We start from the raw sequence: 13,263 nt of genomic DNA, 5'->3' as shown, positions 1-13,263 counted from the left end.
AAAGCATGATTGATCAGCAGATCGATTTCAATCGATTTGCTCGACCGGTCCGGATGGAAAATCTGGGTCGATCGGCTGCTGGCAGCAGATTGATGGCCCATAGGGTTGTATTAGATCGAACAGTGCAACACTGCATTTCGATCGATTTTGAATAGATTTAATTCTGAAATCTATTGGAAATCTGGCACACATCAGATAGATTCCTGTCAGATTCTATAAGTGTATTGGGTACCTTTAGGTACGAACAAATGCTGTCATTGCATGTGTGAATTCAGCAACGGCATGACAGTCCGCTGATCAGATCATTAGCGGAAAATATGACACACACGAGTACTTTCAATGCAACGATTGTTTGTTATCCTTCAGTGTGACTAGCAGTAGTTCTCATCTGAACTGAACCGCCAGGACGGATCGGACTGCAAGGATGATAATCACTGCCTTCTACCGTTCTTAACCACTTAACGACCGCCTAACGCCGATAGGCGTCGGCGGGTCGTTAGTGGTATAGCATGGAAACGGCCGCTCGATCGAGCGGCCTTTCCATGCCAGTTTACAGAGACTGTCTCCGTGAACAGTGTGCGAGCCGCCGATCGCGGCTCGCACGCATAATGTAAACATCCGGGGAAGAAATCCCCGCTGTTTACATCACACGGCGCTGCTGCGCAGCAGCGCCGTGACGTAGATCGGCGATCCCCGGCCTCTGATTGGCCGGGGATCGCCAGCATCTGATAGGCAGAAGCCTATCCTATCAGGCGCAGGACGGAACTCCGTCCTGCGCCACTCACAGGTACAGGGAGAGGGAGGGAAAGCCGGGGAGGGCGGAAAGCGCTCCGGAGGGGGGCTTTGAAGAGCCCCCCCCGGAAAGTGCGGGTAGCCGGCGGCGATCAGACCCCCCCCAGCAGGACATCCCCCTAGTGGGGAAAAAAGGGGGGGGGGGAAGTCTGATCGCCCTGGCTATTTCCTGATCGGTGCTGCGGGCTGGAGAGTCCACGCAGCACCGATCAGAAGAAACTACCCTGGTCCTTAAGTGGTTAAAGTGAAACTGTCGGGCATGAAATTAAAAATCAATTCTTTATTTTTATCTGGTAAACAAGTAATAAGGATGCTAACCAGGCAATCCAAAAGTTAAAATCACCATTACTTTTCTTGTTGATAAATGATCATTCCCCAGTTTACCTGACTCTAATTTCCCCTCTGACTTAACTAATGCAGTCTGATTGGCTGAAGCCTCTTTCCCTCCTGTTTTCCCCTCCCACACCTCTGTTCTTCTCTGATTGGCCAATATGTCTCATTCTGAGACAATGCACTATCTATAGCGGAGGGCAAGCAATGCAAGCACAATCAGGCAGAGGAGAGTAAGGGAGGAAATAACGACAGGATTGGCTTCAAAATAGCCACAGTTAAAATGGGAAATGCTAAGAAGGATTTTCTCTTTTTTTCTGTAGAAAAATCACTCAAATAAAAACATGGACAGTGCAATACATGTTATGAAATAGAGCAAGTATTTATCTACTTATATATGTGTTTTTTTTCTCTGAGACAGTATGCCTGACAGCTCCTCTTTAAAGGGAACCTAGTCTAAAAAGCCGTTTTTCTTCCTTGGGGCTTCTACTGACCCCTGCAGTCTTCTGTGCCCGTGCCGGTCCTTAACGATCGTCCGTTCCCCGGCCGCAGCTTAGTTTCAATTTCGCCGACTGAGCCTGTTACTGCCCACTACGCGCGCGTCCTCATTTGCACTCCCGTCCTCATTTGCGCACTCTTCGCTGGGCGCATCCTGTAGCTATTTTCCCATACTGAGCCTGCGCAGGACACTCCTGGCAACAGGAGTGCTAACGAGGACGTGCACAGCCAAGGACAAGCTCAGTCGGTGAAATTGAAACTGAGCCGCTGCGGGGGACTGGAGGATTGTTGAGTACCGGGGCGGGCACAGGGAGACTACAGGGGGCCGGTAAAAGCCCTAGGAAAGTAAAACTGGCTTTTTTAAAATTAGACTAAGGGAGAGGCGGGTGTTAACGATTCTCGGCTGACCCGTCGTCTGGTTCCAAATGCCGCGGTCTAGCACGAGTACGAGTACTATACATTCTTGTGAGATTTGTCCGAGGGAAGGCTCGTATGGAAGCACATCACACACAGAGCTGCGATAGGTACCGTTGTGGTGGCCCAGGTGGATGATTGCGTTATGCGGGTTCTGACACATGACGCCCAGTCTGCCGGCCTTACAGCAGATCGCCGCAATCTCCTTCCCGACAGAGACGTCCAGGTACTGCAGGAAGCCGGTGGCACTCTGCAGGGGAGGAGAGAAGAGAGACGTGAGAGATGACGAGACACGACCTCATACACGTGCGTCTGACTAGGAACTGTCTGATCTCCCAGCAACCAATCAGACTCACTTCTCCATCCTGTAACTTGGCCAAATAAAATGGTTTAAATTGGAAATTTAGCAAAGACAGTAGTGAGGGGGGGGGGGGGGGGGGGGGGGCAGTCAATACTTTGCAAAATGAGAAGTAAAAAAATAAATAAAAAATAAATAAAATAGAAGATAGAACAAGAAATGATTGCAATTCGCTGTGCAATTTGCCCATGTCTGATCCACCGTGAGCCTGCAGGTAGTCATCTTTACTGCTGGCAGATAGTGGGGAAAAAAATACAGACAAACCCAGCAAAATGTTAAAAGTTGCTTTATATACTCATGCACAGAGGGAGATACTGCGTGCTTGGTAGTTGGAAACTGACGTTTTTCCTCACTATTCAAGAAAAGGTAAAGATTTCTTGTGGGAAAGGGGGTATCAGCTACTGACTGGGATGACGTTCAAGCATAGGTGAAAGAGAAACCGTAACCAAGAACTTTATCCCAATCAGTAGCTGATACCCCCTTTTACATAAGAAATCTATTCCTTTTCTCAAACGGATCCATCAAGGGGTCTGTATGGCTAATATTGTGGTAAAACCCCTCCCACACTGTGATGTCAGGACCATGGTCCTGGCAGTTTCCTGTCTGAGAACCTCATTGCATTATGGGAAATCCCTGTTTATAGCTTTTTCCAACTGCCAAAAAAGCAAGCAGCATCTCGTTCCACTAACATCACCTGCCAGCAGTAAAAATGTCTCCATGTGATAAGTGTCAGAATGTAAATCAGGGAGAGCAAAGCTTTTACAATGGGCAAAGACTGACTAAATCATTTATACATTCTTATCGTAAAAATGAAGTATTACATTATTTTCCTCTTTAAAGTTCCCCTATAACACGTGTCGAACTCCAGGCCTGGAGGGCCAGATCCATGCCAGTGTTTAGGATGGACTGAGAAAGAAAGGAATGTGTTCTACCTGATGGACCGCACCTTTCCTGATTCCGACCCATCAATTCATTTGAGCTGTATCAAAAATGTGTGAGGATCTCGGCCCTCGTAATCAAATCTACCAAATCTATGTAGTATAAGGGTAAAGTAAGTGAATATACTAAATGGATACTTCAGGCAGTTACCTTATATTATATAGAAATGGTAAGATTGGATGAAAAAGATTGGATCATTAGTGGCCAGCTTAACAACCAGTGAGGTCTTTATAGAGTCTATAAAGACCTCACTGGTTGTTAGGAGTACAATGGCAGACATTTCTGTGGTCAGACACGGCACATGCGAGTTTCCATTGCAGGTTTGATTGCTTGAATAACACTTACACATGTCGCTAGCAGGAAGTGGTACGGCAGGAACTCCATCCGTAAGACATCGTTAAACTTCTTGATGCAGTGAAGCTCCACCCCTAGCGAATCATATATGTACAGCCACTTCTTCTGAGCCACGGCAAACATTGTATTTGTGTGTAGCCACCTGCAGAGGGCAGCAGAGAAACAATGCGTCACTCGCTTACCGTAACCTCATGTTCATGCAAACTATACAACTTAATGTTAATGTATGTATCTTGGAATTGCAACAACCAAATGCAGTGGCTGATCATCTTGATTGGTTTAAAGGGAACCAGAGAGGATGAAGAAAAGCTTTTATACATACCTGGGGCTTCCTCCAGCCCCATACGCCTGGATCGCTCCCACGCCGCGGTCCTCCGCTGCCTGGATCCGCCGGTACCGGGTCCCGTCATTGCCGCGAGTCGGCTAGTCGGCCGGCGGACGCGGCCAATTGTCCGCATCACAGGGGGCTCCCTCCATACAGGTACGCGTGTGGCTGCTTACTGCACAGCCACATGTGTACGGGTATGGAGGGAGCCCCTGTGATGCGGACAATTGGCCGCGTCCGCCGGAAGTGACGGGCCCGGTACCGGCGGATCCAGGCAGCGGAGGACGGCGGCGTGGGAGCGATCCAGGCTTATGGGGCTGGAAGAAGCCCCAGGTATGTATAAAATCTTTTTTCTATTTTACCAAACCATTCCTCTCTGGTTCCCTTTAATGCCAAGCTGTATAAATTTGCATAAAATTTACATTAACTCTGTTAGCATCTTATTAACCATTACTTCCCCTGCTACTGATATCACTGGAAGGGGGCTGGGTTCCAACTAAAGCTGGGCATACACTCTGTGACATAAGTCCAGAGTCACACTACATTGATATTTCCCAACCAAAAATTGACCAAGCGATACGGATTTAACAAAAATCTTAACCTATCATTTGAAGGGGGTTGCAGCATCCCAAAATAAAAAAAAATGCCAAAAAATAGTGCCCCAATTATATATGGAAACCCTTTTTTTCTAAACAGGTCCCTGAATGTCCCATAATTTTTAATTCGTCTTTAATCTGGCCTGTGTGCCCTTGCTGAACTGTGCAGTGCCATCAGGATTGTGGGACTTTTTTTTAGCTACAGTAACAAGCTTATTTCAAAATGCAAATAACAGAAACTTGCCATTTCAGATAAGATAAGGAAACTATGACAAGAAGGTAATAGGAAACCCCTCTTTGAAAAGTTTACACCAGGGCTGTGGAGTCGGGACAAAAATCATCAGACGACTCAGTTTTTGAAACCACCGACTGACTCCAACTCCAGGTACCCAAAATTACTCCCGACTCCTTAAAGAGACTCTGTAACAAAAATGTCATCCTTTTTTCTACCATCCTACAAGTTCCTAAACCTATTCTAATGTGCTCTGGCTTACTGCAGCACTTTCTACTATCACCGTCTCTGTAATAAACCAATGTATCTTTCCCCTGTCGGACTTGTTGCCCTGTGTCTGGATGGCTGCCATCGCTTCCGTGCTGATCTGTTATGCACATCCCTCTCCAAGCCCATCTATGCACACTCCAGTGTGTGTGTTATTTAAATAAGCCAGCAGCGTCTCTGCTCTCTTATCAGTGAGAGAAGAGAGCTGGATAAAAATCCTCCTCAGCTGTGAAAGGAGCTGGCTGACATACTGAGGAATTACAGACAGGGCAGAGCTGTCTGCAGGAAGAAACGATCAGCCTGTCACTAGTATTCAGTGGATGAGAGCTGCAGGGGGACAGAAGGTAAACACACAAATGATCTCTTGAGATTCAAAAAAAAGGCTGTATACAGCATGCTTGTGTATGGATGTATTTTCTATGTGTGGACATACTGTACATCAACCTACTTCCTGTTTTGGAGGCTATTTTGTTCGTTTATAAACAAACTTTTTAAAACTGTTTTTGACTACTTTTAATGCGGCGGGGAGCGGCGAAATTGTGACAGAGGGTAATTGGAGATGTCCCCTAACGCACTGGTATGTTTACTTTTGTGTGATTTTAACAATACAGATTCTCTTTAAGTCTAATGCTTACCAGAACTAAGGATTTGGTACAAATATCATCCAACTCCTCAGTTTATGAAACCACCAAATCAGACTTCAACTCTGACTCCAGGTACCCAAAATTGCCCCGACTCCACAGCCCTGGTTTACACCACTGATTGGCACAAAAATACAGAATTCCCTGTCATCTGTAAAATTGTTTACAGAAAGACCTAAAAAAATCACCACATACACTTCAACCAAAACTTCACAAGAAAAGCCCACCTGACGTCATTGACAGTTTCCATCACATTCATCTCACAGCCCAGCTTCTTGGTGTGCCAGTCCAGAGAGGCCACGTGACCGCGCTGGCCGGCCAGCAGGAGGTGCCTAACCAGGAGAAGGGACACATTATTGTTAGACAAACACATACATGCCATGTACACGAGTATACATTGATCAATATAACAAAAACCATATAACCTGACTGAACAATGAGAAAGAGGAAGAATATTCTGCCCACCACTGAAAGAATCTGCCGTGAATGGCTGCGGGGAATAAGGCTGACCAATGAGAAAGAGGGAGAATATTCCGCCCACCATTGAAAAAAATCTGCAGTGATTGGCTGCTGGGAATCTGGCTCACCAATGAGGAAGAATATTCTTCCCACCACTGAAATGGTTGTAATTGGCTTCTGGGAATCTGGCTGAGAATAAACCCAAAGAAGGCACTAGGCCTGAACGATTTTAGGAAAAAAAAAATAAAAAATGAATTGAGCCATTTCTGTCCGAAATCACGATGTCGATTTGATTTACAATTTCCTTCAAATCAAGATTTGTTCCCCCTCTGTGTCCCTCTCTCTTTGTGCACCCTCTGGGTCTCTCTCTGTGCCCTCTGTCCCCCAAGGCTGCAGCAGTGCTGGACATACCTTCCAGCAGGAGTCCAGCGATGCCTGTCTATCCATTTAGCCTCTTGCAGTCTCTAATGCACAGCATACTTCCTGTAGGTCATGTGACATACAAGAACCAGGAAGTATGCCGTGCACAAGAGCTGGCAGAAGGCGAGAGAGGATGGAGAGCATTCGACTCCTGTCAGAAATGATGTCCAACACTGCCGATGCTGTGGGCCGCATGTGCTGGGACTTGGGGGACGTTTGAAGCCGCTACTTCAAATTTCCTCCATGTTGAGATAACGTCATTGCAGAAATTGCCACTTTGACAATTTTGAAATTGTGAGCTTGGTGATCACAATTTCGATTTAAATTTTATTTATCGTTCAGGCCGAGAAGGCACTGCCATTCAAACTCTACTACAGCTCAACAGATTTCAGTAGCATTCAGAACTCTTGAGGCCAAGCTATTGTTGCTATGAGGCACTAAAAAAAATGTGCCTCATTTCATCTTTATAAACAGGTCTATAACATAAGGCAGTACTGCAGACGATACACCTAGCACTGTGTGACAGGCTTGTGCTTACCAGAAATAAAAATAAACATCAGAGCTGGCCATATCCGGAGGTTCCTAAGTGCCTCATAACCTGGGTGCCGCCTCAACTCAGCCGGACACCATCTTTGTGCTCTCCCTCCCCCCAATCTTCTGCCAAGTGCTCATGCACAGTCCACTTGTGCGCACTCTTCCTGTGCACTCCCCCATAGCCTCCTGCGCATGTGCAGTTACAAATATTTGACCTGTGCATGTCCAGATTGTCCCCAGCTGAGCACAGCCGTTCAGGAGTGCCATGGAAGGGAACGCAGAGAGGGCAGAACATGCACCCTTCCTCTCTCTAGGCGCATTCGGAGCTTGGAGCCAGGGTGAGGGGTAAGGGGGAGAAACATGAAGGCAGAGAGGAGGCTGGCTGAGCGAAGGGCCACTGAGGTTATGGGGGCCCTGAAGAATCCCCAGGTATGGCCAGCTAATATATTTATTGCTCGTTCAGGTACCCTTTAACACAAAGAGAAGGGGCTGCCACATGAAGCATCATCACAGGCTGTCTAACATGATACTGCAGCGTTGCCAGCAGAGCTAGCAATCATACAAGCTTCACTCACCTTCCATTCCGGGAGTAGTTCATTCGGTATGGTCCAAACTGATTGAGGAAGAGGTTAAAATGCTGGAAAACAGACAGCAGCTGTGAGCGTCTCATAATGAAGGGAAACGGCAAATCCGACATACTTTGTAAAAGAGCCAACAATTTAATCACAAATGACAAATAATACTCCTGTTCAAAAGTCACTTAAACGACCCTGAAGCAAAAACAAACAAAAAACGTATGATATAATGAATTGTATGTGTGGTATGGATCATTAATAGAGCATTAGTAGCAAAGAAGAGAGTCTCATATTTTTTATTTTCCGTTATATTGCTTTTTTTCCCCCTCGTATACAATTGCATCATTCTGTCATATTTGCAGTTTACAAACCACCCTGTATATTAAACTATAAAACAGAGCAGAGCTAATGAACCTTTGAAATTTCCCGCAGTAAAACCTTATCTAAACCTGTCTCTCACCATTTCTTTGATGTAAAAGTGCTTCAGAATACAGGACCTTCTTCCACCCAAGGTGGGTGGAATAACTCAGAGAAGCTCTTTTGCACAGATAACTGAAGTTTCTTAACTCTTCCTGTACTGGAAACAACAGGAGACTCTTCTTTGCTACCAATGTTCTATTTCTTAGCTGTACTACACGTAAAATTCATTATATCATAAGTGTATTTTTGCTTCAGGTTTGCTTTCACCTCCTGAGCGTTACACCGCTCAGGAGGTTTTGTTATTTTGTGCCCCAGAATGAATAATTTTGCTGTAATAGCTGGAAAACCTTTAGTGAGCACTAGGCTAGCTAGTACAAGTGTCTGGCACCGTCCCGATCCAGCCAGTTTATACATTACCCAGCCTGGCTCCAGCGATCTCTGCAGCCTCCCCGCACAGCTCCGCTCTTCACTATTGGGAGGATCGCACATGACGTCAGCAACGTCATGCGCAAACTCGATCCTCCCCATAGAGAGACCGGAGCTGTGCGGGGAGGCTGCAGAGATCGCTGGAGCCAGGCTGGGTAATGTATAAACGGGGGGATAGCGGGGGATCGGGGGGTGCCAGACACTTGTACTAGCTAGCCTAGTGCTCACTAAAGGTTTTCCAGCTATTACTGCGTTTACCTTCAGACATGCAGGTATCAAATAAACAACTTTCACATTATAAACCAATTCCAGTAATTTATTTATTTAAAAGTGGAACTGAACACAGAATTTCTTCTCTAATAGATTAACCACAGCATTATAACCTTTACAGACAAAAACATTTCTTCATTACAATTTATAGAAATCCTAAAAAAGCTGACGTTTATGGGTTAAGCCTCATTGTTTACTGCATGGAGGGACAGCCAGGCAAAACTCCTGCAGTTTAATCACAGCTGCTGATAACAACTAATTAGATACTTGCGGATAAACAACACTAAACACAGAGCAGTGGATTTCTTCAGCAACTTATATGTGGAATAAAAACATTTCTGTAAGGTGAGGTAGGGTTGTGTGGGTAAAACAAGCCTGGCAGATCTCATCAGTGAGGGTCCGGGATGGGGGTCTGTACCTTGGAAGCACTGGTTATGTCCACCACATCCATTATGTCCTGCTGGGTTATGGTGCAGGTGTCCTCGCCCTGATCTCCCTCCAGGAACCTGAATAATAAAATAACATAATGGGGTTCAGAGCAAAACATAAATGTGACTATAGGACTCCAGGAAACAAGATGGCTGCTCTTACCCCGCCTCCTCTGGCAGCAGCAGGTCATGTCTGGCGGCCTGGTCCAGCGCCTTCTCCACCTTACTCTCCTCAAACTTAAAGTGTCTCTTAAAGCGTGGCAAACTGTCCATTTCCTAAAGAAGTCACAGCACAGAAAATCATTACCAGAGATGCCATGTATTCTGACATACAAGAGTACATAAGACGCTGTTAAAGGGATCCAAGCAGCTCTTGGCTTCAAATAGCTGCAAGGGCTGCCATTGTTCAGAAGCACAACCCCTGCCATTTTACTACTGCAATTATCCAGGCTAGGTGTGACATTCTTCAACTGTAACTGATGTTTTCTGTTTGAAGTACAATGGGGGTTTGTTTGTGGTCAATAAAGTCTAATGAGGTGATTTCTTATCTGTCTTCCACCATCACGGACAAAGTGGCTAATTTAACCTTAGATGTAAAAAAAATGAGGTAAAATTAAAGTTTTTTTAAATAATAAACCACATTTTTAGAATGCATTTTTAATTTGCTATAGAGCTGCCCTGGGTGTTAAAAATGATGCTCGGTTCACTTTAAGGTCACATTGTTAACCTCCCTGGCGGTTTGATTATTTCCGGATTTTGGGGTCTAAAAGCGGTGCAATTTGTTTGCAGTCTTTAAGCCCCTAAAACCAGGAAAAATCATGCTGCTAGAGAGATCTGCAGCAGCTCAGCACACACCTCCCTGGGATCCAGCGCTGCTGTTCTCTCTCTGTCCACTGGGTGGTGATGTAACCCTATAGTGAGATCACCGACTATCGTCAAGGTATCTCATCAGAGGGATACAGAGCCTCAGAGGACAGGAAGGAGAATAGCTGCTGGCGTCTGGATCCTGGGAAATGTTAAAATGAGTTAAAACGACCACTGTGCCCTATGCTCTGCACAGGGCGCCTGGCAGCTACCCCAAGTCAGGCGCGGGATTACCGCTCCTACCTGCTTTTTTCCACGCCGAGCCTGACTCGGGGATAGCGCCAGGGAGGTTAAAGAAGTTTATTGTCAAATATATAATTATTTTGTAAAAATGACCTAACCCTATGCTTACATGAGCCATCCCTCTTCTGATGTAAAACTGGCCCCCCTCCCAATGCTTAGCCCCCCCTCCACACACAGACAATCCCTGCCGATATCCGAACCACTTTCAGCACTAAATACACTCTCCCCTCTATTTATGAGACGCCAGATACAATCCCAGTATTTTCAATGAGCACCGCTATAGCCGTAGTTAGCATTTCAGTCTATGTAGCGGCCATAATACCAAATTATCTGTTTTGCTCCAGACACTAAGGGCCCGTTTCCACTAGAGCGAATCTGCATGCGTTTCCTGCATGCAGATTCGCATAGCCAATAATAGTCAGTGGGCCGGATTCCACTTGTCAGAAAAACTGAGCGTTTTATTGTGCAGGAAAAATCTGCACAGCAGAGACATCAGAATTCGCACACCGCAAGGCTAGGGTGTGATTTGCATGTAATGTAATTAATAGGAAATTCGCATGCGTTTTTCTATGCGAATTTCCATTCGAATTCACATACGTTTTTGTGTAAAATCAATGTAAAAGCGCACAGGCACTGACAAGGTTAAAATCGCATACCTACAAAAATACACGAAAACGCATGTTCATTCGCATGAAAATTCGCATACAAATGCATTTTCCGCAAAGAAATTGCACCGCACTAGTGGAAATGGGCCCTAAATGGTTACCTCTGCCTTAGAACCTCTTCTGCTAAGCAGTGGCTGCATGGTGTAATGGTTAAGGGCTCTGCCACTGACACAGGAGACCTGGGTTTGAATCTCCTCCTGTTCAGTAAGCCAACACCTATTCTGTAGGAGACCTTGGGTGAGACTCCCTATCACTGCTACTGCCTATAGAGCACCGCCCTAGTGGCTGCAGCTCTGGCGCTTTGAGTCCGCCAGGAGAAAAGTGTGATATAAATGTTCTGTGTCTTTTGACAGGAGTCTGTTACCAGAAATGGGGCAGATACATGTCCCCCTATGTGTCTTCCCTCCCATCATACTCACACTGGTCTCTTTCCTGGCCCGCTCGTATTTCAGCAGCTGGTCTTCAGGTACGGGGGCTGAGCCGGGAAATGGGTCCTCTGCCTGTCACAGGAAAATAAACAAAACAAATGAGAGGGTGATCTGACCTCTTCCTATGTATGACGTGTCTGTTAAAAAAACAAAACAAAAAAAAAAAACACAAATTTCTATTGCTGCAGTAATTTGCCTCTTACACGTTTTAGCAGACCATAGTAAAATGAAAGGGTCGATCCCAGTCGTTATAACAAACCTGAACTGAAGATAAACTTATGAGGTAATGAATTGTAGGTAATTACTATAGGCAAGATAAAACATGCACTTTCAATTTAAAGTGTACCAGAGACGAAGACTTTTCAAAGTTTTATACATGCCTGGGGCTTCCTTCAGCCCCATCCGCACAGATTGATTCCTACGCCACCATCCCCAGCCTTCTCTACAGCCAGTACCAGGTCTCATATGTTCGGCCAGCCGTGGCCAGTCTGCGCAAGCACAGTGCGCTCTCTCAGGTGGACAATAGCACTGTGCAGACGCGGTACTATTCTCTGCCAGAGGGAGATGGAGGGAGCGCACTGCGCTTGCTCAGACTTGACACTGCTGGCCGAACTTATGAGTCCCGGTACTGGCGATGGAGAAGACTGAGGACAACGGCGTGGGAGTGATCCGTGTAGATGGGGCTGGAGGAAGCCCCAGGCATGTATAAAACTTTAAAGATTCTTCTCCTCTGGTACACTTCAAGATCTGAATTTTTAAGACTGAATCCTAAACAGCAGCCATGACAGACTAAAGCAAAATCTGCTTCATTCAGCTGCAAAACAAATGATCTAATAATTTGCATAGATAACAGAAGTGTTTTTTTAAACACTTGTTGTACAAAAACAGGAAAGGATTTCAGAAAATGTTTTGGACTAGAACTTTATGTACCTGTGCTTGTCTCATTAGGTCACTTCAGGTACCTTTAAAGCGGTCTGAAACTCAGCATTTCTTCTTTGGTCTAAAAGATTACTTACAGCCTTATGCTAGGTACACACAATGGGCTTGATTCACTATTCCAGTGGTTCCCAACTTTTTCCGGGCCGGGGAACACTTTCTGACCATATTTTTCTCCGGGGAACGGCGGCGGGGGGGGGGGGGCGTTAGCGCGGGTGTTTGCGCGACCTAGTGGACAGTGCCGTGCTATGGGGGGGGGGGGGGGCGGCTGCGTAGCTAGCATAGTTGCCCCAGTATAGGGAGTTTAGTTGCCCCAGTATGGTTAGTATAGTTACCCCAGTATAGTGCCCCAGTATAGCTAGTATAGTGCCCCAGTATAGCTAGTATAGTCCCAGTATGGATAGGTAGTGCCCCAGTATAGCCAGTAAAGTGCCCAGTATAGCTAGTATAGTACCCAGATAGCTAGTATAGTGCCCAGTATAGCTAGCATAGTGCCCAGTATAGCTAGCATAGTGCCCAGTATAGGTAGGTAGTGCCCCAGTATAGTGCCCAGTATAGCTAGTATAGTTGCCCCCAGTATAGCTAGTTTAGTTGCCCCCAGTGTAGGTAGTTTCGTTGCCCCCAGTATAGCTAGTTTCGTTGCCCCCAGTATAGCTAGTTTAGGTGCCCCCAGTATAGCTAGTACAGTTCCCCCCAGTATAGATGCCCAGGAGGGGGGGAAGCAGCGCTAGAAGGAGGGACAGTGGAGGCAGCGGTGGGGAGGGGGGAAATATCCCCCCCCCCCTCCCTCACCTGGGACCCCTCCTTCTGCCTCTCTGCCCCTCCGTTTAGCGGTGGCAAGTGCGGCTC

General features: G+C 46.2%; 1 protein-coding gene across 2 annotated transcripts in view; it reads right to left on the bottom strand.

Annotated features, from left to right (window-relative positions):
- WDR46 (WD repeat domain 46) overlaps window positions 1-13,263 on the bottom strand; it is a 49,054-nt gene that overhangs the window by 20,943 nt on the left and 14,848 nt on the right. For both annotated transcript variants that reach the window (XM_068250181.1, XM_068250182.1), the window contains exons 3-9: window positions 11,470-11,550; window positions 9,442-9,554; window positions 9,269-9,356; window positions 7,735-7,796; window positions 5,974-6,078; window positions 3,677-3,827; window positions 2,149-2,284 (exon numbers count right to left, since the gene is read on the bottom strand). In XM_068250181.1, the coding sequence (XP_068106282.1) occupies window positions 2,149-2,284; window positions 3,677-3,827; window positions 5,974-6,078; window positions 7,735-7,796; window positions 9,269-9,356; window positions 9,442-9,554; window positions 11,470-11,550 (736 nt within the window). The remainder of the gene's footprint in view (window positions 1-2,148; window positions 2,285-3,676; window positions 3,828-5,973; window positions 6,079-7,734; window positions 7,797-9,268; window positions 9,357-9,441; window positions 9,555-11,469; window positions 11,551-13,263) is intronic.

This window comes from Hyperolius riggenbachi, chromosome 8, assembly GCF_040937935.1.
Source record: "Hyperolius riggenbachi isolate aHypRig1 chromosome 8, aHypRig1.pri, whole genome shotgun sequence".
NCBI lineage: Eukaryota > Metazoa > Chordata > Amphibia > Anura > Hyperoliidae > Hyperolius > Hyperolius riggenbachi.
The sequence above is the reverse complement of the archived record's forward strand: the minus strand, read 5'-3'. Positions and strand labels throughout refer to the sequence as shown.